Source organism: Lissotriton helveticus, chromosome 5_1 (assembly GCF_964261635.1).
Source record: "Lissotriton helveticus chromosome 5_1, aLisHel1.1, whole genome shotgun sequence".
Classification (NCBI taxonomy): Eukaryota; Metazoa; Chordata; class Amphibia; order Caudata; family Salamandridae; genus Lissotriton; species Lissotriton helveticus.
The window spans coordinates 290,030,748-290,055,510 of record NC_136065.1 but is presented as its reverse complement, the minus strand read 5'-3'; the positions used below and the strand labels follow the sequence as shown (position 1 = coordinate 290,055,510).

At 46.0% G+C, this 24,763-nt stretch overlaps 1 protein-coding gene across 2 annotated transcripts in view; it reads right to left on the bottom strand.

Moving 5' to 3' along the window:
- Positions 1-403: 403 nt before the first annotated feature.
- The window catches only part of MASP2 (MBL associated serine protease 2), a 252,671-nt gene continuing 228,311 nt past the window's right edge, over positions 404-24,763 (bottom strand). For both annotated transcript variants that reach the window (XM_078642238.1, XM_078642239.1), the window contains exon 11: positions 404-1,532. In XM_078642238.1, coding sequence (XP_078498364.1) covers positions 757-1,532 — 776 coding nt within the window. In that variant the 3' untranslated portion in view covers positions 404-756. The remainder of the gene's footprint in view (positions 1,533-24,763) is intronic.

Genomic DNA, 24,763 nt, shown 5'->3' with positions numbered 1-24,763 from the left:
AGCAAGGTCACAACAGAATTGACATGGATCAGTCTTCTGGATTTGCTATGAAAATATTAATTCCACAATAGGTGAGGGAAAGGTCTCTCTTCGACGTTCGAGCCTACATTACTTGTAATCTCCTAGGTTCTTAGATTGAAGAGATTTTGCAACATTTCTCATGAATAGTGAGCTTATGAGTACTGAGAAATGTTAGGAATTAGAGTTTGGATACATGAATCCTCTGGCAGAATCTTAAAAAGGGATTCACATACTTGCTTAGGTCCTCACAAGATTACACAGTTGAGTGTACTATTGAGTCCAGGAAAGAAGTCTGATCCTTCACAATGGAGTATACTTCTGCTACAGCAGAGAGTGTGGCTATTATACACTGGTCAGTGAAAAAGCAATTGGAACTAAGAAATATCAGACAATAGACAGTGTTTTAATCTGAAGGTGGCACAAGCTCAGTAATCAACAGTAATAGTCTGTTCCTACATAAGACCTTACACATGAAGATATTTGGTACAATAGCTTTTGACAGCATTTATTATTTAGTAACAGAGGGCATAATAATTGCATTTTTCCTTTGCACCTTTACTGGAATTATTTATAAAGCATGTGTTGGCTGGTGTAAAATTGCAGGCGGAATCTGATAAAGGTATCCAATAGAAGTAGAAAATGTATGATGAGAATGCACCCACCAATGTCTCTTGCTAGTATGCGGTGTGTGAAGGAACATCAATACAGTAACTTAGGTATATGTTTGGACACCCGTCAATTGTTTTCAATAATGTTCTGTATCCAGGAAATGTAATTGATTATTTTGGTATAAATGCCATACTGTTCAGCAACACCACACTCTAAACCCCAAGAAACAACACCTCCGACATACCATTTTTTGGATGGAACGTCCAGGAAAACTAGTGGCCCACCACTGTCTCCTTGGCATGAATCCTTTCCACCACCCTCTGACCCAGCACATATCATATTATCCGTTACTATGTATGATTTCCCATTCGAAGCTTTCTTGCTTGCATAAGAAGTCTTACAAGTGTTGTGATCCATGACGTCTACCTCCACAAACTTCAGCTTTCTCGCCAAAACACCTTTTTCTGTAAATCCCCAGCCAGCTACGGCACCAGTGTCACCGGTCTTCACCTGGAAACGGTCTTCTTTATCCGGTAGGCAAATGGGCAGCACATTTGACCTGATTGGAATCTTTGTCTTCAGTTTGATGAGGGCAATGTCATTATTATAATTGAAGTTATCATTCAGAAAACCTTCATGGATAAATACTTTTTCAGGCTGGGCTTCCACATAATCCTTGGAGACTAACCTCAAAAGGCCCATCTTGAGTGTCATGTCTGAAATGTCTGAAATGTCACTCACAACATGAGCCGCTGTTAGGACCCAACCATCACGCAGAAGTGCCCCGCCTGACACCCCACCGTCTTTTAATAAAATCAAAACTTGCCAGGGAAAGTCCCCAAGACTCGCATCCTGACCGCCATATATGCGCTTTGTTGCCTTGGTGGTCTTCTGTCCACATTCTAGGAGGGAAAGAAATAGAAAATTAGGTCCTTGTTCTGTTCACGTAACAGCACAGGCAGAAAGGCAGAGTCTGTCAGACTTACATTTATAAGTGCTAAATAATATTTTAAAGGATGAGATTGGCTCAATCTGAAGAAGGAAGTTGGAGGCTTCATCGACCACTGCTTTGTGCCAATTCACATAAAGTTTCACCTCTGTGCTGCCAACATTGAACATACTTTACCTCTCATTTGAACCACAACACTGGTGTCCCTTCAGACTACATTTCACATGTGTCAGTACAGGAATATAGGTACAAATGAGATAAAACAAAACTCGAAGAGAGGTCCCTTTTGTGGCTTTAAATAAAGTGAAAAATGTCCAACCACAGGCATAGAAGGACTATGATCTAACATTACCAGTGCAAATATTATAGACAATACAACAATCCTATATCATCATACTTGATATAGGTTCCCATGTAGCTTGGACACAATAATTATATTGTATCAACACCAACTCAAACTTCAAGGATATACTTTGAATAGCAACAAAGACATTTGTTTAAAAATAATTTTTACTAATGAATTCATTCTTAATTTAATTAGCTCAAAATAAATTGAAAACACCCTAAAAACAAGCGGTGTGCTGCAACCATGATAGCCCTTCTTCTTCATATCGACAAGGATTGCAGACACTTGGCATGTGTTGGCGAAGTTTAAAGCAGGCACCAAGAAAGGCATCTACTGGTAAAGTTTCAAGCAGTTTCAAGCAGACATCAAGAAAAACATCTATAATGGAAGATTCAAGCAGGCACCAAGAAAGACATATAATCTCTATATGCCTCTTAGAAACTTTATTATAAGAGCTGTAATCCCTCAAATTAGTCATAATAATTGAATATCTGATAACGCCCTCCCACAACGGAAGATATATATGACTTTAGAAGCGTATTCCACCAGGGGGTAATGTCCCTATAAGCATTGTAACTTGTTCCAAAGGGTCTCCTGTAGGACGTCATTAATGAGGCCTAATAAATCGAAACATTCCTGGGGTTGCATATGTTCCTATTCAGAGGGGAGTTGGTTTAGACCTTCCGATTAGGAGCAACTAAGGGTAATTTGCATTTACTTGGTCAGCTTCTTTATTGGCATAGATGACAAAAAAGCAATGATATTGAATGGGCCTAGATGACAAAAAAGTAATGATATTGAATGGGCCAAGCGAAATAACCAGTGGTTCATCTTATTATTTAAACATTCCCACCCTTTATTTTTTGCTACCTCTGTGCAGTCCCTACAGTACAGAACGAGGCATTTAAGTGACCCCCATCCATCATGGAATATATGCCGACATAGTGATTTCTGCACAATATATAGACATTTAAATATGACCCACAGATGCCTATTACCAGTTTCCTGCTGATTTATATGTCAAAATATTGTCTACAGAAATATTATAGCCTTATAGCTAGCTACGGATGGCTATACTGGTTTTTAAAGGCCCTAAACCTGAGTTATAGGCCTGACCTGCAGGTTAGGACCTATACAGAGGAACAGGGTATTTTAACAAGGAGTTTAGCTCAAGGCATTAAGGGCTAGAAGGCTATTAGAACATTCCACCTACTAACTGTAGAATGTTAAAAAATAAAAAGATAGAAACTGAAAAATAAACAATGGAATGTTGGACGGAAGGCTTACACCTGCCATTAGCAAACCTGAGCCACTGTATAGTCTTCAGTGGAGCTCCCAAAATTAACATTTTCTAATGTCCTATATTGTCCATTTGTTGTAGTTTTTTTATTATTAGCTAAAATGGGGTAACATTGTAACTCACAACAATAGTCTGCTACACTACCTTCCTTCTACCAGATTAACACATACCTGTATTCAGAGGCCTACAACAGAGGCTATATCTTTCACAGATATTCAGATAGAACCTGCACAAAGATTATGGGGCATATGTATCAAATACAGTTATTGCGATTCTCAAATAGCGATTTTTAGAGAATCACTATTTGAGAATCGCAAAACGGGATGTAATAAAAAATTCGCAAATATTTTGCGATTCCTTGGCATTCCTTAATTGCAATAGGCAAATTGCGAATCGCAATTAAGGAATACCTTCCCATTCATTCCTATGGGCTAGGAGGCCCATAGGAATGAATAGGAAGACATTCTCAATTTGCGATCCGCAATTAGAGAATCGCAAATTGAGAATGCAATTTCAAGGGTGCCAGGGTGTCAAAAGGACACCCTGTTGCACCCCTGAAATATGTGTGTGTGCACATGTGGCGCCCATACATTCCCTAAGGGTATGTAGGTGCGCCACATGGCACTTTGAAAAATGCAAAAAAGTGCATTTTTCACAGAAATTTAAGGCCAAATCGCACTTTTTCTGTGCTTAATACATTGCATTTAAGGAATCGCAATCTGCGATTCCTTAAATGCAATCGCAAAATAGAGAATCGCAAATTTTATGATTCTCTAATTTGCAATGCCCTTTTGGGATGCTACATCCCAAAAGCCCTTTTCCTGTTCGCAAATGGGCCGATTCTGAGAATCGTCCTGTTTGCGAACTGGAAAAGGGCTTGATACATATGCCCCTATATTAGAAGTGATGGTTGTTCCTGGGAGAAGGTGGCAAATTCTGCAGAGTTAGAGACGATTCCACATGTATGAGTAATTTACTTGAGTAGGTGGGAGAGAGGCAGGAGGAATATTGGGATAAGGCATCCTTGACCATGAGAACACGCCTGTAGTGCAGGACTGTGGAAAGTAAAGGTAATTTTAACAGAGGTTTAAGAAGGTGAGAGGGCACATTGGGAAAAGGGCAGAATAAATTAGTGTACCGTACCGAAGACAGTGGGAGAACTGGAGGTACCATGCCAGGTACCAGACTATAAGGTAACATTCTTTTTTTTTTTTAGAGTGCTATTAATTTTATAACTGGGAAATATTCATATATTGCTGCAAAACCCTGTTGTTAGAGCTGCATCGCCCTTCGTTGTGGACCTGTAATGTAAATCTATCGTACTCATTTCTAGTCTTAACTCTGCTGCATTCATGGTATCTCGCCCCATGCCAATGCAAGGCAGTCTTCTGTGCAATGCTAGGACAATGTAGGCACCTGTTTCTCTACCACAAACACGCATGGAATGTTTTACTTCTAATAAATATATCTTCCAAGGTTGGATCTTGAAAAACCATACCATTTAAAATACTAATAGGTCCTCACTGCTGGTTACCAGAACTGTAGTGGGTCTTTTAAAATGTAGACAAAAACCGGGTATGTACATGGGTTTGGTGAACAACCAGTGTCTCAAACCAAGCACACCTTTAGGTGCTACACAAAATGAAACGCACAGAAGCTTCCAATTTGATATTTAGTTAGCGAAAATTCAGGATAATATATATTTTCTTTAAATATACTAATGGAGAGGAAGTGTTTGGTGACTACAAGTTTCTAATTATATGACACATTTATAATTAGTAGCAGCAGTCAATTAGCATAGATTTATCACACTTAGCTGGTAGAACTGCTCTATGAATTAAGGAGTCGTCACTGGCATTTGTATACAGTGTAAATCACAAATCTAAATCCTGGCAAGGCCTACTGGGTCTTTCATGCTTCTGAGGTCAATGAACTGAATACCATGAAATGTTACATATACGAACAACAGAGTCACAGTGTCAAGAGCTATATAAAATATGGAGTTTCTTCGTAAAAATAAAGAATTTCAATCTGAATGTAGTCAGGCGCGGCCGGCACAGGTAAGAGCGTTGGGAAAATTAAATAAGAAGATAAATAAAACCATTTATCTTGTGCACGCCGCATAGCTGATGCGGCGAGCACACGGTTAGTGTTTTTATTTATTTAATTTTACCTATCCCGTTGTCTGTCGATTTCCCCTCCACTTCGCCCATCGCCTCACCACTCTAATCTGTCCCGGCCGCGCCTGCATGTAGTGCTTTCTGTACCAAATTCCATACATTTCGGACTAGTCTGTCAGGTTGGTGGAGATAGTGTCCTTTGCCACCCTGACGGATGGAGTACTGCCTGTAAAACTTAAAATCTGGCACCTAGTGAGGATAAAGACTCCGACTAGTGACAAAGTAGGGTCTAAATCCATAAAGCCAATCAGGGTTATATCACCTTCTGCCCCCTACAGAAAGTCGTTGTGACGACTTGCGTTGTAATGGCATGCGATGTAACAAAGCGTTGTTGTAACGACTTTGTTGTAGTTTCTCCTTTAATTATAGAGGGTTATGAAGAATGTTTTATCTGGTATTGATTCTGTCCTCTTTTTTCAGGATGATATTTTAGTATATGGTAAAGATGTGTGCAAGCATGATGAAATTCTATTCAGGGTGTTGTCAAAGTTAGATGAATGTGGTTTAACTTTGAGTCGTGAAAAGTGCAAGTTTAGACTCAGCTCGGTGTCATATCTTGGCCATTCAATTTCGGGGGAGGGTATTAGTCCTAAAGTTGATTTGGTTGAAGCTATTTTGCAAGCCCCAACTCCTTTTAATAAAGACCAGGTGAAATCTTTCAATGGATTGGCTGAATACTACTCCAAATTTATTTGCAATTTTGCGAGTGCTATGCAACCGATTAGACTTCTTTTGAAGAAAGGTGTCATTTTTAAATGGGGCAGTGAATGTTCTAAGGCGTTTGGGTTTGTCAAATCAGAAATTGCGAAAATGCCAACATTAGGACATTTTGATGTTAGTAAGAAGACAATTTTGACTACAGACGCAAGTTTGCGGGGATTGGGTGCTGTACTTTCCCAAATTGTTGATGGCAATGAAAAAGTGATAGGTTTTGCTTCTAGGGCACTTAAGGGGGCTGAAGAGCGTTATTCAGTGATAGAGAGAGAGGCTCTTGCTTGTTTTTGGGCCATTAAACACTTTAGGTTTTATTTATGGGGCTTACCATTTATTGTAAGGTCTGACCATAAACCTCTTGTGCAATTGTTTGCGTGTCGGAATGTTGAGTGCACAACTTCCAGGATCAAGAGGTGGGTTGAGGGACTGCTGGAATACAATTTTTGTGTGGAATACTTACCAGGTCTTAGGAATATACCTGCTGATTTTCTTTCAAGGTTACCTTTAGAAAAGATCATGGTGCATGATTCGGATTTGGTGCAGCATAGTGTTTCATGGGTGAAAGAATCAGCATTGAATGAAGAAGAGTGGAAGAATTCTTTTTCTAATGATGTTGCTAGAATGGAAGTCATGGATTTTACTATAAATGGTTGGCCGATGTTAAAAGATGTTAGTGATGGGGCAAGAGGTTATTGGAATGTCAGGGATGAATTGCACATTACACATGGAGAGTTGTTTCGTGGTGATAGATTGGTTCCTCCTTTGTTAATGAGAGAGAAGATAATAAATTTGGCTCATGAGGGACATCTTGGGCACAGTCTTACCAAAGCTAGAGTAAGAGAGTCATATTGGTGGCCTGAATTAGACCGGGAAGTGGAGACTGTTGTCATTTGTGCAGGTAATGATAAGTCAAAGAAAATAAGAACCACTCCACTTTCTCCTGTTGCAATTCCTGAATGTCCTTGGTCGAGATTAGCAGTGGACATTGTTGGCCCTTTTGATAATTTAGCACCTTCTGAGAGATTTGTTGTTGTTTTGGTGGACTGTACGTCCAAATGGTTATCTGCGTGTTGTATGAGTTCCCTTTTAAGTAAAAATGTTATTGAGTTTTTGAAAGATGCTTTTACATGTGAAGGGGTTCCCGATGTTCTTGTGTCTGACAATGGGGTACAATTTACATCACAGGAAATGACCAATTTTTTGAAAGATTTGTCCATTACCCATCACAGGACTGCTCTTTATGCTCCCCAGGCCAATGGTCTGGTTGAGAGCATGAATAGGTTAATTAGAGCTTGTGCCCAGAATGCTTTTGAATTGAAGGTTGCCCTCAAACCTATTCTTAGAGAAAAACTTTGGGTGCACTGGAACACTCCCAACTGTGTGACAGGTATATCACCTTTTAAAAGTTTGAAGGGGAGGGTGGCTGGTTCAAAATTGAATCCTTTATGGTTGAGTGTGGAAGACAGAGGATGTTTAGTAAATAATTAGAGAGTAAAGAAATACCAAGACAATTACAAGAGAAGATTTGATGATAAAAAATGAGCTAAGAAAGTTTCTTGGAAGGTGGGTGATTCTGTTTTTATAAAGAAGGCGGTATGGTCACCAAAGGGCGAATAAAAATATTTTGGTCCAAGAAGGATTGTGGAAGTCATGAAAAATGTTGTTAGGCTTGAAGGGGGTGATGTATGGAGCATGTCTCGTTTATCACATTGTGTGATGGAGGATGATAAGAGGGTTGGTTCTGACGATTTCGTGTTAAGGAAAGGTTTTAACAATTTCCCGCAGAACATCTCTTCACGCAGCTCTAGAGTCAGAAGACCTCCTTTGTATTTACAAGATTATTGTGTAAAATTATTCTTTGTTCCATATTCATTCCTGTACTAAATGTTTTTGCTTATATTCATATCTTTGTTTCTTTTCACATTATTATTTAGCTTCAGTTTTACTTACTTATTATTAATTTTAGTTACCTTTGCCATTTTTGTTGTACTTTACTTGTTTTATTATAATAAGGGAGATGTGTTGTAGTTTCTCCTTTAATTATAGCATTCTTTGTACAGAATGCTGGGATGTTCTTGGGGGAATGTTGTTGTTCAAGCCAGGCAGTTGTAACTAGGACTGGCTGCTGAACTGGCTGCTGTAAAGACTTGCCTCCCTGGTGGGATTCACAATAAAGCTGTTCCTGCTTATCTAATTGGATACTGTCTTCACATTAGACTTGCGTTGTAATGGCATGTGATGTATCACATGCGTTGAAAATGATGTTTCCCCTGTTACTTGTTTTCTTTTTTTGCCTTTTCTTATCACTATCTCTTTCATCTTGTCTGCTCTCAGCATCCTGTCTACTGCTTCTCTTACCATCTTTTTGGGCTTTCTCATCCTTGTGAAGTAGTATTTTTGCTATTATCTTCGGGGTCCGTTTAAGTTTATCTTCCTTAGTCACTGCATTTTTGAATAATTTACCTGATTGGCTGCGTGGCCCCCCTTCCCTACTAATATATATAAATATTTAAAAGGTGGCTCCGGATGATGGGGTCTCCAGGGCCGAAATCAGTCCAGGGAGGTGAGGCCATGTTGCCCCGCCACCTCCTAAAATATATACATAGTTAAAGGGCAGGCCCTAGGGATTGGGTTCCCGGGACCAAAATAGAACTAGGGAGCTGGGCCGCGTGGTCCCCCTGCCCTAGTCAATGAAGGTCGGCCCCAGGGGATGGGGTCCCCGTGGCTGAAATCGGTCACACGTCCCCCCTCCCCATTTAGTGTGTTTTCTGGGCAATTGCATGGATGCCACTCACAGATGAGGCACTCACCAATGAGGCACTCATGCCCCTACTCAAAGACACACTGAGACAATCATGCACCCACTCATAGCCCCACTCAGAGACTTATGCACAGTGCTTAATTTGTAAAATATGAAGTGCAGGTGCTCCCATTTTTTAGGAGGCCACACCCACTTCCCTGGCTCCACCCATTTCCTCAAATGGCTCCACCTACTTCCTTTATTGGCTCCATCCACATCCACAAGCCTCAACACATAAGAGCCACCTCCTCACTTCTAGAGTTCAGCAAGAAGCTGTAGACCTGGCTCTTTACATAAGCACCTTGAGTACCTCACACCTACACACCTGCCCATTGCCCAAGCACCTGGATAGCCTCTTGGGTGATTAGTGCGCTATGCAAATCAATATAATATAATATAAAATACGGAAAGTCTATAGCTACAACTTATAAGTCAACTTGAATTACAGAATGTGAGTAAAGGTCAAACTGCAGCTTTAGGAAAGGTATTATAAGGACGTGAGGAAGCTTCCCAACTTAAAGACAATGTGCTTGTACTGTGCTGCTTGAAAGAAAGAAAGGAAGGGATGAAGGAAAAAATACATTAAGGAAGGCAACAATAAATGCAGACAGGAAGGGGAGTACTCGTCTGGAGTGAGGAAATAAATGAGTAATGGATGAAAGGTGGAAAAAAAAGAGAATGTGGAAGAAATGAGGAACAGAAGGAAAAAGGAAGCAAACGATGTGTGATGGATGACTACAAAGAAGATTGGAAAATGGAAGAAAAGCAGAAGGAATGGTTAAGGATAAGAAAGAAAGAAATTAAAGAAGGGATGAAAGGAGCAGGAAAAAGATTAAGGAACGAAAGGAGGGAGAAGGAAGAAATACACTAAGTGTAGGGATTGAATAAAAGATCTCAGGTCCCCTTGAGACAAGTTGTACTAATGGTTGCAACTCAAAGTGATTCAAACAAGCTGCTTGTTCAGTTGCTTCTGTCTCATCTTTCAGTCTGTAGTCGACCTGTGAGTCTGAAAGAATCTGACTATCTTCCAATGATTAGGAATTTTAAGCACCATGATAACAAGGCTCCACTGAATGTCCCCCCTGTGAAAGAAGTGCATCCATGAACAGATTACTTCCTGGCGCTGAGAGCCAACTAGTTACATGAGCCCAGGGCTTTTTCTACATGCTGAAGATTTTTTATTTTAAAGAGCCTTCTTGTTGTAATGTGGGAGTGCAGTCTAGTAGCTGGGTGTGGGCGGAGCTAGGGGGCTAGAGGAAGAGGAGGAGTGGACACAGGAAGTAGTTAGATATAGTAGGGACAGGGCATGAGTAAGATGTATTAAATAAAGCTCCAGTTAAGACAATAATAAGTGTCTGTATTTATTGTAGCACGATGCTACAACTGGCGACGAGGATGGGATCAGCGTGAATGCAGCCCACAAGATCGTGTAAAGGCACCCTGTCCCTGCAGCGTCGAGAGAAGAGCTCCGCTGCCGAGTGAAGTTGACACCAGGCGAAGGAGGTCAGTAGTGAGTGACCCCCATCCTCAGCGACGCTGGGGAGCCCCAAGAGAGTCACGACAGTGAGCACTGAAACGCTCAGTGGCAGTAATCAGTTAGCGCTGAAAGCGCGAGTCCCCGCGGATGCGTGGTGCCCAGCAGTGGTAAAGAAACAGGAGTCGGGAGCCCACTCCGACCCTGTCCAGCACCCCCACAGTGAAGAAAAGGTGCCCTGGTGAAGAGGACGCCGTCCCCGAGAGCTGGCTGCCAAGCGCGGCTGAACGCGCCGAAACCGGAGCCTGGGTGCCGTCGGAAAACCTCACGCCCGATGCGTGAGGTTTGGCAAGCTGTCGGCGAGGAAAAGCAGGAACTCTAAAGTAAGGAGGAATCGGGAGCCCACCCCGATCCTGCCCAATACTCTGGCTACAAGAAGGCGCCTGGGGCACTGTGGAAGCCCCGTGGTGTGCCCAGAAGCAAGAGCGCTGTTCGCGCCAAGGAGAGACTGCAGGTGCCCACGTGAGTACGGGCTGAAGTGAGGCTAAAGGAAACTGAGCAAGGGCTCGGGAGCCCACCCCGACCCTGCTGCACTGCTGGAGTAAATATTAGGGACTGGCTGAGCGCTGTGAGAAGAAGTGCCATCCCGTGAAAGAAGAACTGTGCCGCTTTGTTGAAAACCTCACCCCCGATGCGTGGGAATTCGCATCTGTGTCCGGCGATCGCGTCGGAGTGAATTCCGTGAGCTTACCTGGTGGTAGTGAAGAAATAACCCCAGAAGGAAGACGTGGGACTGAAATGAAGATCGGGGTGAGTCCCTGTGAAGAGCTGTGAAGCTTGCATGGTGAGAAGAGCTGCATGTGGCCAAGTCTCGTGAGAGTTGGGCGGCCATCTTTGAGTCAGGCAACTTCTGGGACACCTTCCCTGTGCAAACTGCAGGCGGCCATTTTGAAGTCAGGCGAGCTGAGTTTAGCAACAAGCATTGGCGAACATAATAGAAACAAGCATTGGCGAAGACCAAACAAGCATTGGCGAAGACCAAACAAGCGTTGGCGAAGACCAAACAAGCGTTGGCGAAGGCCAAACAAGCGTTGGCGAAGACCAAACAAGCATTGGCGAAGACCAAACAAGCGTTGGCGAAGACCAAACAAGAGTTGGCGAAGACCAAACAAGTATTGGCGAAGGCCAAACAAGCATTGGCGAAGAACCAACGAGCATTGATAGGAACAAATAAACAAGCGTTGGTACGTGCAAGTCAACGAGCCTTGGTATGTACAAATAAACAAACAATGGTAAATGCAAAGAAGTAAGCGTTGGCAAGGCGAATAAAACAAGCGTGGATAACGGCGCATGGACAACAATGAACAAGTCTTGGCAACCAAACAGAATAAGCACATGCTAACACGAGAGTGAATCAACTAACAAGCAAGAGCAGCTACAAGAGTGACTTAACAAACAAGCATTGACAAAACAAAAGTCAGCACGGGTGGAAACGCGAACAGTGAGAAACGCAAGCGAATGCGCAGTGGCGAATGTAATGAAGTAACGCGTGTTCATAAAATAAAAGAAGCAACAAGCAAACATAACTAAAGACAACGCATAAATAATTACAACGGAATCAGCAACGAGCACGGGCCAATGCAAGTGTGGAGTAGCCGATGGACACACACAACAAGCAAGTGAAACCCAAAATTGTCACTAACCATGGATAAATTCAAGGGTGCAATGTTGACCAAACACGAGTGAACTGAAGGAAGAACTGACAATCAAGCTCAAGCTAAAACACAAGCAGAAGCAACTGAAACCCGAAGAAAAGTGTACAGCACAATGCCCCGCGTCTACGACAAATCAGAACCTCCTTTTCTCATGGCGGGAGGAGACGTAGCTCAACGTTTCAATCCACACCTTGAAGTATCGACCCCAGCGGCACGGGTTGACGATTGGATCCAGGGCCTCAAACGGCACTGGTGGCTGGAAGCATTGGACAATTTCTTGAAAGCCAACGATGAGCAAAGAGAAAGAAAATGTCTGGTGCTACTCCTCCATCTGGTGGGTCCCGGGGGCCGATGCCCATTTAGAACATTTTCCAAAGAAGAAGCAGACATCTATGATAGACTCCAAGAGGAGCTCTGTGCCCATCTCAATGCACAGGCAGAGGTGGATCATAATCGCATGGTCTTCAACACAGCACGGCAGGAACCAGGCGAACCATTGCCGCATTTCATCACTCGGTTGCAAAGTCTGGTACAAGGCTGCCATTTCAACACGTTTACAAATGAGGATGCTGTTCGGCTCCGAATAATTGAAGGCTGTGAAAACCCCGAAATAAGGCACAAAATACTGAAAGGGCATTGGTCGCTAAAGGAAATTATCAAGAAAGCCGAAATTGGAATGCAAGTCCTAACAAGAGACAAATTGAGGGATGTGCATCTGAGTACAAAACTTCGAGATACCTGGGAAGCGAGAACCCAGAAATCCAACAAACACAAAAGGAGAGAGAGAGAAGGCAGACCAGCGAAAAGGCAACGGGGGAGACACTGTGACAAGGAAAGTGACAAGGAGTACTCAGAGTCAATCATCCAAATAACAACTCCCAGGAGTCATTCAAAGTATGACACACGCTACTCTGACGAGGAGGGAGCGTCCAGTGGGACAGATTGTACTCCTGGACAAGATGGCATTCTGCATAACAAGTGGGGGAGAAAGACAAACCATAGAAGAAGGGGCCGCAATGGTCAACACCGAACATCGACGCCGGAACATCAATCACCAAGGAGTGAAGATGAGTCCGAGGAAACAGCTGGCAGGAGAACACATCACCAACAGATCAGAGACATTAGAGCACCAAACAATCGGGAAGGAGAACCAAATCGCGCAAGACGGACTGGTCCCTCACAACAACAAGCAAGAAAAGATCCATGCATCCATGGGCCCCGCGACAACGAAGAAACAGAGCGGAGATGGTTGACCTCAGGCGAGAAGGACGAAGAGACAAAAGCTTGGGATCAAGCACAAGGAACAAGCACGGAATCATCAGACAATATCCCAAATGAGACAACATTGAAGATGTTCCAACAAAGGCACACGGAGAAGCCTTTCAAAGACAATTCCGAGGTGAAAAGCAGCTCGTCACGGACTACCCGGTTCCAAAGACCACCTGGTAAGACATTCTCAAAGGAACACTCACAGAGGGAACTGATGGAGAACCCCTCTGATTCAGAAAGCACGCCGGTCCGGTCCTTTGAGTCGGCCGAGTCGTGGTCCCGACAACGGCCACGCGCAACATTCTCAAAGGAACATTCTCAGAGGGAAGTGACAGAGAACCCCTCTGATTCAGATAGCATTTCAGTCCGATCCTTTGAGTCGACGGAGTCATGGTCCCGACAACGGCCGTGGCGCCAAGCACCCGAACACGTCATAGAACCAAGGGATACTCTTCCCGTCAAGAGCGACACGTCTCACACTAATGTCAATGCACACTCGATCTCTCCACCAGCCAACCTGTCATATCGATCCCAGATGCATCGCGACACAAATACTACACCGTCACCCCGGATAGGGGCAGCAAGATTGACTCGAAGGTCCTGGTCCTACAAAATGGAAACCGACATCGTGGCCATTAGCACCCAAATAAAAACGGATCAACCAGCCGATCTGCAAAGGAAGCCCGGACATGTCAGGAGAGCCAAGTCATCATCGGATGAGAACGAAACACACAAATACCCAGCTGGTTCCAGGGTTTGCCTGTTCTAGGCGCGAGCAGGAGTGGGAGAGACAACCCGAGACAGCAAATCAATCTCCAAGCCATACCAAGATGACCTCCACAGTTCATATCCCACCGGCTGGCATCCCAGACTCGAAACAGGAAGACAGTGTTGTTCTAGACCTGACAAGGCAAAAGGAAGTAAAAATACATGCAGACACTCAGAAAGGAACTAGAATAACATCCCCTTGGAAAAGAGGCCGAGCGTCATGTGAGCAAGAGTCACCAAGGAGGACAGACTGCCGATATCAAACTGAGCTCTCCATAGACACCTCAGACACTGAAGGTGAGTGGATCACTCAGAAGTTGAGAAACAAACATCATGAATCTGAACATACGCACATCACACGAGAAGTCGCGCAAGTGCAAAGATGTACTCTCGTAATAAAAGATGCTCTCGTCGAGGAAGCAGAAGGCCACACAACGCAAACTGAGATACGTCCATATATCTCAAGCGAACAGCCCGCGGACTTGTATGGCTGACCCAGAAACTCTAAATATGTTAGACGTTAAGTTCACTTCGTTAACAAGGGGGGAGATGTAATGTGGGAGTGCAGTCTAGTAGCTGGGTGTGGGCGGAGCTAGGGGGCTAGAGGAAGAGGAGGAGTGGACACAGGAAGTAGTTAGATATAGTAGGGACAGGGCATGAGTAAGATGTATTAAATAAAGCTCCAGTTAAGACAATAATAAGTGTCTGTATTCAGCAGAGCCATTAAAGTCGATGATATAAGGCTGTGCACCCGTCGAACACATCCTGCATGTGCATCATTTCATATTCTGCCATTAACCATTCTTTCTCCGGCTGTTACTATTGTTCGAAGAAACGATGGAAAGGCCAAGGTGATGCTGACTACATACATATAACACGAAAGCATCAAGACTTCCTTTATAGAGGGCCACCTAGGGCGGGCTATTGCCAGGTTGGGAAGGCCGCTCTCAGCACTTGCTCTGATAAAAAGATGCAGGAAGCTCCATCTTTAAACAGTAGTGTGTTGTTTACTGGGGATATTTCCTAATGGTGAGACTTCTCCCATTGGTTCGGACTATGGGAAGGGTAAAATGAAAGAAAAAAGGCGCATTTTGCTTGAATTTCTTGATAAGAAAATAAGCATTTACCCATAGAATAGTTAGGGAACGATGCAGACATCGTATCAATATTGAGGCTTCCCAGAAAGGAATGTGGAGGTTTAAAGTTCACCTGAATGAGGCTGTGGGGAAGTTGTAATATATAATTTGATTAGACAGTGTAGGCAGCATGAAATATAGACGAAAACCAGCATGAAGTATAAGCCATTGCAAAGTGCAGCAATTGGGAAACCAGCAGCTGCATACAAGGAGCAGCGGACAGTACTGACCCATTCAGCTACATAATTTAAACAGCTCTCTTTCAGTGCAGGCAGTTAAAATGTGCTCCGGAAACTTCAGCAATTAGTTTCTTGCATCTATACTCTCAAGACGCAAATGCAGAGGAAGCACAGTTTAATACGCTACATTTACATATTTTCCCAGGCAAGGTTTAAAAGAAAATTTGACACTCCAATGAACTCACACTTACTTGTGAGTAGACCATGGAATTCCGGTTTACGCGCCGACTGCCCGCCTCCCCAGAGTCTGGCCGCAACTTCTCTCACTCGAACGGCAAACGTGCCCCCACCCTCCCACTCACTCAGGCTCACAGCAGGCAGAGCTCGGAGCGGAGCTGGGCAGTGGGCTGCTGCGGCCACCACAGTCCGAGGGCGGGGGCCGGGGGTCATCATTAATTTAAATTTACCGGCGCGGGTGGAGTTTTAAATTACCTAAGGCCTGCTGCGCAACACGCAGCTTGCTTCTTCTGCTTTCAGCGTCCAATTAGTGCTGAGGCTGCGCAGTATGCTGCTGGGGCGGGCCGCAAGCGTAAATAGTGATCACTGGTCCATGTCGGGACCCATACTTCAGGATTTGCCATGGAGTGTCGGGCCGGCGTACAAACATATTTTCCAATCGGTCATTGGTAGCTGGTAGCACTACTGTGATGTATTAGTGTAAGCTGAGGCAGGGTCCGAGGCAGTTTCTGGCAGTGTGTGTTGCATAATAGGGCAGGCGTCCACATCACCCAATTTGAAATATGTCAAGCACAGTAACGCGAGCGATATCAGCTCTCCGCTGCCACAGGGGAGACCTGAGTGAACTCTGAGCAGGCAGCAGCTTATATCGTGTATAGACCCAGCCCTGACAAATAAGTGCCGGTGCTATGCACCGGAAAGCACCGGTACAAATTAAGCACTGCTTATGCACCTACTCACACACCCACTTAGAGGCTAATGCACCCACTCACAGACCCACTGAGACACTGATGCACACACTCACAGACTGACTTAACTCCACTTCAGACCAGGCTGAAGTCTCTAAATCATTGCCAAGAAAGTATTCTACAGGGAGGTCTGCATTTACCACAACTTTCTTGAGGTCAGTTACCCCTCCCCAGGAGAAATTAACAATTGCCAGGGCATGGTTGGTCCTGACATTGCTAGCATTGGTCACTTGGTAAACTTCACCAAGTATGATCTGTCCAGGTTCCACAAGGTCTTGTGTCACCATTGTGACGCTTGCCCCAGTGTCCCTGTAGGTCATAGCCTCTTTGCCATTTATCAAAGGTTGCTGTCTGTATTTGCCCAAGTTACTGGGACTCACAAAGGAGGATATATCCATGCCTCCATCACAGACTAGTACAGCCTGAGTTAACCCTATTACACCCTTCTGCTAAGTACCACCACCTGAAGCTGACCTAGGGGGAACAGTTGCCTTAGGGGCAATGGTGGCTGGAGTTGAGTCTTTATTTCTAGTGCAATCACGAGTCCAATGGCTGTTCTGCTTACAGATTTTACACCATGGTTTCTTTTGGTCTTTCTTTTTGGAAGATTGGGAATCCCCACCAGTAGAAGATTTTGGGGGCCTTGTGAAGACTTCTGGTCTTTACCCTTCTCCCCACCCTTCGTTCTGTACCTTCTGCTTCACCCTGGTTCTGACCAATGTGTCTGCCTTCTTCCCCAATTCTTGGGGAGAGGTCAGATCAGAGTCTACCAGGTGCTGGTGTAACAGCTGATTCTGACAGTTATTAAGGATCTGCTCCCTCATAATCAAGTTGTATAATCTTGTACAATCACACACTTTACTGCCCAGTAACCAGCCCTCCAGAGCCTTAGTAGCACAATCTACAAAGTCAACCCAGTCCTGAGTCTGTGTATTTTGGGTATCTCTGAACTGTATTCTATACTGCTCAACGGTTAGGCCAACCCCATCTATTAGAGCACTCTCCAGGACTTTGTAATCATCAGCATCCTCTTCTCTGACAGTGAGGAGCTTTGTCTGCAAAGGAGAGCAACAAGATTGCTCCCCTCAGCTCCCTGGGGACCTTCTGTATTTTGCAGGCCCTTTCCAGTGCAGTTATCCATTTGTGGATGCAGGGCTGGACTGGGAACCACAACTAGCCCTGGCAAAGTGCTCACCCCTCCCCACTCGGGGGGGGGGGGGGATTTGGTTGGAGGTGCCGCCGAACTCTTTGCCGGGGCCGGGTTTCAGCCGATTTTGGTACAGGGTCAATTTTGCAGCTATGCTGAAAAAACGGCCCTGTAACAAATATGGCCCCCAGGGGCCAAAAACTGCCCCCCACACATGCGGCGCACTGGGGGATTGCCCGGTGCCCGCTATGGCCAGTCCGGCCCTGTGTGGATGTCATGCCCACTCTGGTAGGGAGGGACAATCTTGTTTTAGTTTCTATGGTCATACAACCTTTCCCTACCACTAGAGAAGTTGCTGCCACCATGGGACTCTAGTCCCTTCTTTTTTCTTGCTCGTTCAAGCTCTAGAGACTCCCTTTCCTAGGCTACTCTTTGTTTCCATATTGTCAGTTGGGCTTCGTCAAACCTCCGCTGATTCTCTCTCTTCTCCTGGGAAGTGTCCCTCCTATGAAAAGAGACAGAAGTCCCTACACTTGTGTCAGAATGGTTAGATTCCTCTGAAGGAGATCTTGACCTTCTAGGCACACTCCCAACTCTTCCTGGTGGGACAAAGACAGGGCCACTTTGGCCTTCTTCATCTCCATTAGGAGCTGGATTGCCCAGGTCTAGGTCATTGTCACCTCCCTGGTAAGCATTAGAGTCTGAGTCCTGGTGGTTTGGACCACTAGGCTCTTCTTCCTGTGCTGGTTCCACCCCACTGCCTACCCTTTCAGGCTCTGTAACCTTCCTATGGTCATCCAGCAGTAACACTTCTCTGAGCTGTTGTGTGGTGGCATTCTTGCCTGTCTTCAATTTCCTCATAGTACACAGAGCCCTTAATTCTGTATGCCTGTAACATACTGACATCTATCAGGGACTGGTTCCTGGCTTTGGAGACATATTTAGAGTGGTGTCGTGTATGCACTACCTACTCTAGTTGTTACCTACTAAACTCTCTTGAGTTGTAGAAAGGGTGTGCATAAGCCCTTAACACACAACTCTAAGTTCAGTAGAACTTACTGTATTTAAGCTTGTATTATATGTACCTCTGGTACCTTTAATGGTTTTCAAATGAACAATCACTTGAGATTATCTGGTAAAACAATGGCAGGCTGAAATCCCACACGCTGCACACCAATGTGAGAAGTTGGCCTGGCATATGCTGTCCACTATTCTAGTAGGCACCTTGCACCAGTCCAAAGGACCCTTATTGATGTTAGTTTTAAAGACACCCTATATAAAAAACTATTCTAGTGGTAGCTGTGGAGAGCAGCCTTCAGGCTAAGTCTTGAAGGAATGTAAAGCAGTTTGTTTTACCAGTCTATAATCTCATGAATGACCAAATGAAAGTAGAACCACACCAGGTATATATATAAAACATATGTATTTATTCTAAACACATCCCTCTAGTCTCTTTATGAGGCTAGAGGCAAAAGTACATTCAGTAAACTTAATCAGCACACAGTAAATTAGCACAATATACGTTGAGCCCTAGGGGCGTACCCAACCATATACTAAGAAAGTGGTATAAGTACCACTACAGTCACAGAGACAAGGCCTTGAGCCTTTAGAACCGCTGGGGCCACCAGGAACCACCCAAGGTAGTGACACGGGGGACCCACGGGAGACACCTGCAGTGTCTAAACACAGCCTCAAATCACCATTAACTTCTATAGGGAAAGTCGCAGTTGGAATTTTAAAGATTAAGGATGCTTAGAAGAGGACTTGGAGCAAACCCTTTTAGAACTAGGAGGTCTAGAGTCAATACCCATGGAAGCACCGGGGTACTCGAGTTACCTCACCCAGGGAAGCCGGGTGCATAGGTGTCTTTTCGTGCCGGGTTTTGTCGTCGATTTTAATAGCGATCTGCTGCAAAGTGCTGCTGGCGACCAAGTCGAAAGTGTCCGGGTGGATCCAAGGGTGGATCGGAGAACGGAAGAACCTGAAAGCAGAGGGGAGAGAGTCTGGGTCACTTGCCAGTGACCAGGAAGGCGATGAGCGGATGCCCACTGATGTCGGGTGATTTCAGGTGAAGAAGGTGAAGCTTGACTCTTCAGCCACGAGGACCAGGAGGCGTTGACGACAACCAGGAGCTGGATTTGAGCTGTCCCATGAAGGATGTCGAGTGCTGCGCTGTCTATTTCCGAATTGGACCCAACAAGCCTTGGCAACAGCAACCCACGCAGAAAGTAAAGATTGGCTTCAGTGCAGACCAGCAAGGTCTGAGGGACTCACCACTCGGTGGGGAGTCAAAGCCTGTCTGGAGCAACAAGGGAAGCCCAAAGGAAAGAAGAGTTACCTTCATGGGGACCCACCAGTCGACAGACCAGGGATCGTAAAGGTGCCTCGAGCAGAAATGCTAGAAGCGGGCTCAAGGTACACTCGTGGAGTGTAGGCCCACAATCGTCTGTGCAGATGGTGCTCGGAGCTTGGACTACAAGTAGCCCAATGCACAATTTCAGGAAGTCAATGCAAGAGCAAATGTGTATGGTGTTCAGGAGTTCCGATTCCACGTCACTCGTGAGGGCTGCGGGTCTCAGCTTTGCCGGGATCTCGTGTGGGCCTCTGAGAAGTCTGGAAGTCCATGTCCTGAGTCATAAATACTCCAGAGTCCGGCGGGAGCTTCAGAAATGCAGACCGGCAAGATGCTTCTTTGGTGCCTGTTTGAACAGGGGAGTCACTACTTGACCCCAATGGAGATTCTTCAGTCCTCTAGTTGATATAGTGTGCCGAAGTTCCAGGATTCTGCTTCAGAGTTTCATCCAGGTATAATCTAAAGTCCTAAGGACTGGAGTCCCATAATTATACTAAGTTAGGGGGTTGGACGGGGGCGTGGCTTGGACGCATGGTGGCATAGTCACGTTTGCCGGAGCTCCCGCCGGTGCATAATTATCCGGCATTTATACATAATATTTCAGGAACACGAAACACTCCACCAGGAAGAACGAGATCGCCGCTGCCTTCAGGCATACATAGATGGAGCAGAATCGGCTTCCCCGTCGGTAACAGCCGCTGGGAAATCTGAGTCGGCAGGAGCTGCAGGCGCCATCTTGCTGAGGCCTCGGGCAGAGCGATACGATTTGGATCGCTCTGCCCGGCGTACAAGGCAAGGCAAGGCGGGGGGTCACGTCTTGCGCTTAAAGGACTGCTAACAGTGTGAAGATCCCAAAGTGTGACGAACAACCAGTGTCAAGGTTGGGCCACCGAGCACACGAAGGGCGGCCACAGCAGGAGGGCGGAACAGAGGCCCCAGCGTGCCCTGGTGAGAGCCTGCCCGGCAGCACAGTGAGTCGGGGTTTGGTGAGAAGGGAAGGTGTTTGGCAGGCGGTGCTGGTGTGCCTCCCGTCGGGGGCCTAGAGGTGAGAGGGCTGGTAACAGCGGTCCATTGCACACACACCTAGGAGGAGAGAACAGTGTATGGCTAGAGCCACAACCGCGCTATCACAGAGGCACGGGCCCGGTGGCCTTGACGGGCAGATCGCCAAAGTGTAAGCAAGTCGGCAGGCCTTACAGGAGAAGCTGAGGGACACGGATATACTCCAAAATTGGGAGCCGGAACATGTCAAGTGCTGGGGGACTCACCAGACCCTACCAGACTGGGATAGGGGCACCGCAGCTAGTTGCAAATCAAGGAAGAGCCGGGCGAGCAGGGACACCTTGTGAAGATTCTACATGCCTGCCAATTGAAGGCAGCAAGACAAGTTGACAACGGGGAGCTGGGGCTGAGTCGCAGGCTGGCCGTGAAGAGAGGCCGGGGTCTACACCTGAAAAGTGAGGGTGCACGTGCCCTACCCAGGAAAAGCTATTAGAGGGCGCGAGAGCTGGAAACTGGCTGAGCACTGCGGTCCTGTGTCTGTCCGGTACGATGGTGAAGGACAAGACCACAAAAGTCCAAACTAACAAAATCTCTAACTATGCGCAGCCATGCCACATGGAACCACCCAGAGCGGCAGCGAACCCTGATGACCAGGGGGATAGACGGAGTTGGCTACCAGACATGTCCCAATCATTGGCGGAGATTATGGCGGCGATCCAGGAGTCCAAGGCAGAGGTGGTACAAAGGATCGACACCGTTGCAATAGAGGTGAATCTATTATGATGCGATCTTCGCAAAGTGTCAGACAGGGTAACAGCCATGGAGCACAACGTGGAAAATATGCAACAGGATGTCCGAGAACTCAGAGACTCAATGGTGCGGCTGCAGAATAGGGTGGTGCAGCTGGATGAGCGGGCGGAGGATGCAGAAGGTAGAACGAGGAGAAATAATCTGCGTTTCATTGGCTTCCTGGAAAATAAAGAAGGGCCGGCTGCGAACCTATTCTTGGAGAACTGGATTATCAGCAAGTTGGCTCCAAACAAACTATCCACATTCCTCAGTATTGAGAGAGCACACCGAGCGCTGTCCCCGCCGCTCCGCCCCGCAGCGCCCCCGAGAGCAATTATAGCCCGGATCTTTAATTTTAGAGACCGGGACATTATTCTCCAGGCCACCAGAGCGAAAGGCCAAATACAGTATCAAGGACGCTCCATTACGTTCTTCCCGGACTATACCCAACGGGTCCAGGAGCAAAGGTGGACGTTTCTGGCGGTAAATCGCCGGATACGGGAAACAGAGCTGAAATACAGTTTGCTCTACCCGGCCAAACTGCGGGTGGGGCACATGGGAAGAGCGTGCCTCTTTCAGACCCCGGAGGCAGCGACGTCCTGGGTTGATGAGAGGAGAGCGTCAGATATGAGTCTGGGACTTAGAGATGGTGCAGATAGATCCTGGCGTGGGTCCGGCCATGCAAGAGGTGGTACCCAGTTGGCCCGAAAGACACAGGAGCAATGTGAGAAGACTCTGGGTAGAATAAGAGTACACCCAGATGGAATGCTCCAGATGGAATCAGGTCGATAATCGGACGGAGGGTTGCGGAATGTAGTCCCGGACACCCTCCTGGTGACGGGGGGCACGAGTTGAACTGGGACATTAAGAAGCACAAGTCAAACAACGAGCGTGGGGGACTCAATAGAAAGAAAATCAAAGGGGAAAGAAACAAAAAAGAATACAAAGGGAAAAGAACAAGCTAACAAAAAAGAAAAGAAGCGGAAGGACTAACAGTAGCAGATAAGTGAATGTACTGTGGGCAGTGTAAACCATTGGATACAACAAGATGGGGTGGAAATTTGAAGGGATGGTAATCGGCAGGTGGCTCTGAGCATGCCCCCTTAGGGACCGGAACGTGGGCTGGGAGCTTGAGGCTAGCCTCGCACCCGACTGTCTGTCCGATCGCTTCTAGGAGTATTGGGGTGACATACTGGTACTTAAAGTTAACACGTTTACGGCGGCTTGGGGTGGTGATTCGAAACCGCTAGAGCTATAGCCAAATTTTCAGTTGTAAGTTGTTTGTAGGGGGGTATGGGGCAACTCCGTCGAGCCCTGACTTGCCACACCGAGGGAGTGGGGGAAGCAGCCCGGTTGCCCAGGGGGTGGGGGAAAGGGGAGAGTTCTTTAAGTTCAGGGATGGGGGAAAGTCGGTTGTTCATGCAGCTACAGAGGTCTCTGCTTAGGTATGAGAGAAGGTATGTCTGAGTATACACATTATTGGAAAAAAGGGGTGTGGGGTTCCCGGGAGGTAGTGGAGGTAAAACTGTAACGTGGAAATGGCATCTTCAACTTTGAAGGTTCTCACATGGAATGCTCGGGGGCTGGCCGCATTTAAGAAACGTAGACGGGTGTACGCTTATTTGAAAAGATACAGGGTGTCAATAGCTTGCTTGCAGGAGACTCATGTATGAGGGAATGCACTACCATGTTTGAAACGCAGATGGAGAGGTCAATTATACACCACTTCGTTTTCAGGTTTTGCAGGGGTGCTTTGATATGGGTGGCGCCCGGAGTACCCTTTGAATGCTTGAACCAGATAGTGGATCCGGAGGGTAGGTATGTAATTTTGCATGGCACGCTAGAGGGAAGGATTTATGCATCATTAATGTGTACGCCATGAATGTCGATTGTCCATCTTTCTTCCCATCTGTCGGAGTAGCTGCCGCACCGTTTATAGGTGAGGTGACCATTATGGTTGGGGACGTAAATTGTGTCATTAATGGCAGCCTTGACCAGGAGCCGCCAAGGCTTTGTACAAAACCGTGCATGACTAGCTCACTGATGGACTTGCTAAGGGACATGCAGCTTACGATATATGGCGAGAACGCAACCCCACACACAAAACATTCTCATGCCATACGCTGGCCACGAACAAACACAGCCATCTAGAGTACTGCTTCGTCTCATCATCACTAGTCCAAGAAGTACAGGGGGTGGCATACCAAGCACGATATCTCTCGGACCACTCTCCGCTTTTACTCTGCCTGGAGGGCAGTAGACCACGACAGGCTATTCCTACGTGGCGCCTTAGGGCAGAAGCTTTGCTGGATCCCCCATTCGAAAAGGCTGTGGAGACGCCGCTAGACACATATGTCACAGAAAACTGGGGTTCGGCATGTATAAAGCCTATGAATGAGATGCTATGAAAGTGGTCCTGTGGGGGGGTGTATGCACACAACGTACGGGGTAAGGCGGCTACTAATATAAGACATAGAGGAGCAGGAACGTAGACTGGCCATCCTTGAGAAGAGGTTACACGAGACCTAGCTGAGAAGGAAGGAGTGGTGTGAGACCAGGGTTGCATTGATGGAGGCATGGCGGCGGCTGGAAAAGCACGACTATACGGTGTACCGGCAGCGGCTGCACCGGGAGGGAGATAAATCGGGACCCCTATTAGCGAGACTATTAGAAAGGGAAAGGTCGCCGGAACCGATATTGGGCCATATGTAGGTAATCTACATTTACCCATTCTAAATTACTGAATGTTACAGATTCGGTATTTCAGAATTGGTAAATGGTATGTAGGAAACAATTCGGTAAATATTACCGAATCGGTACGATTCGGTATTTAAGAATCGGTATTTACCGATTCGGTAATTCCCATTCATGCCTATGGGCCTGAAGGCCCATAGGAATGAATGGGAAGCCTTTCACTATTACTGATTCGGTAAATACCGAATCCGTAATAGGGGGCACATATTCAAGGGTGGCAGGGTGTCACATTGACACCCTGTTGCACCCCTGAATCGTGCATGTGTGCACAT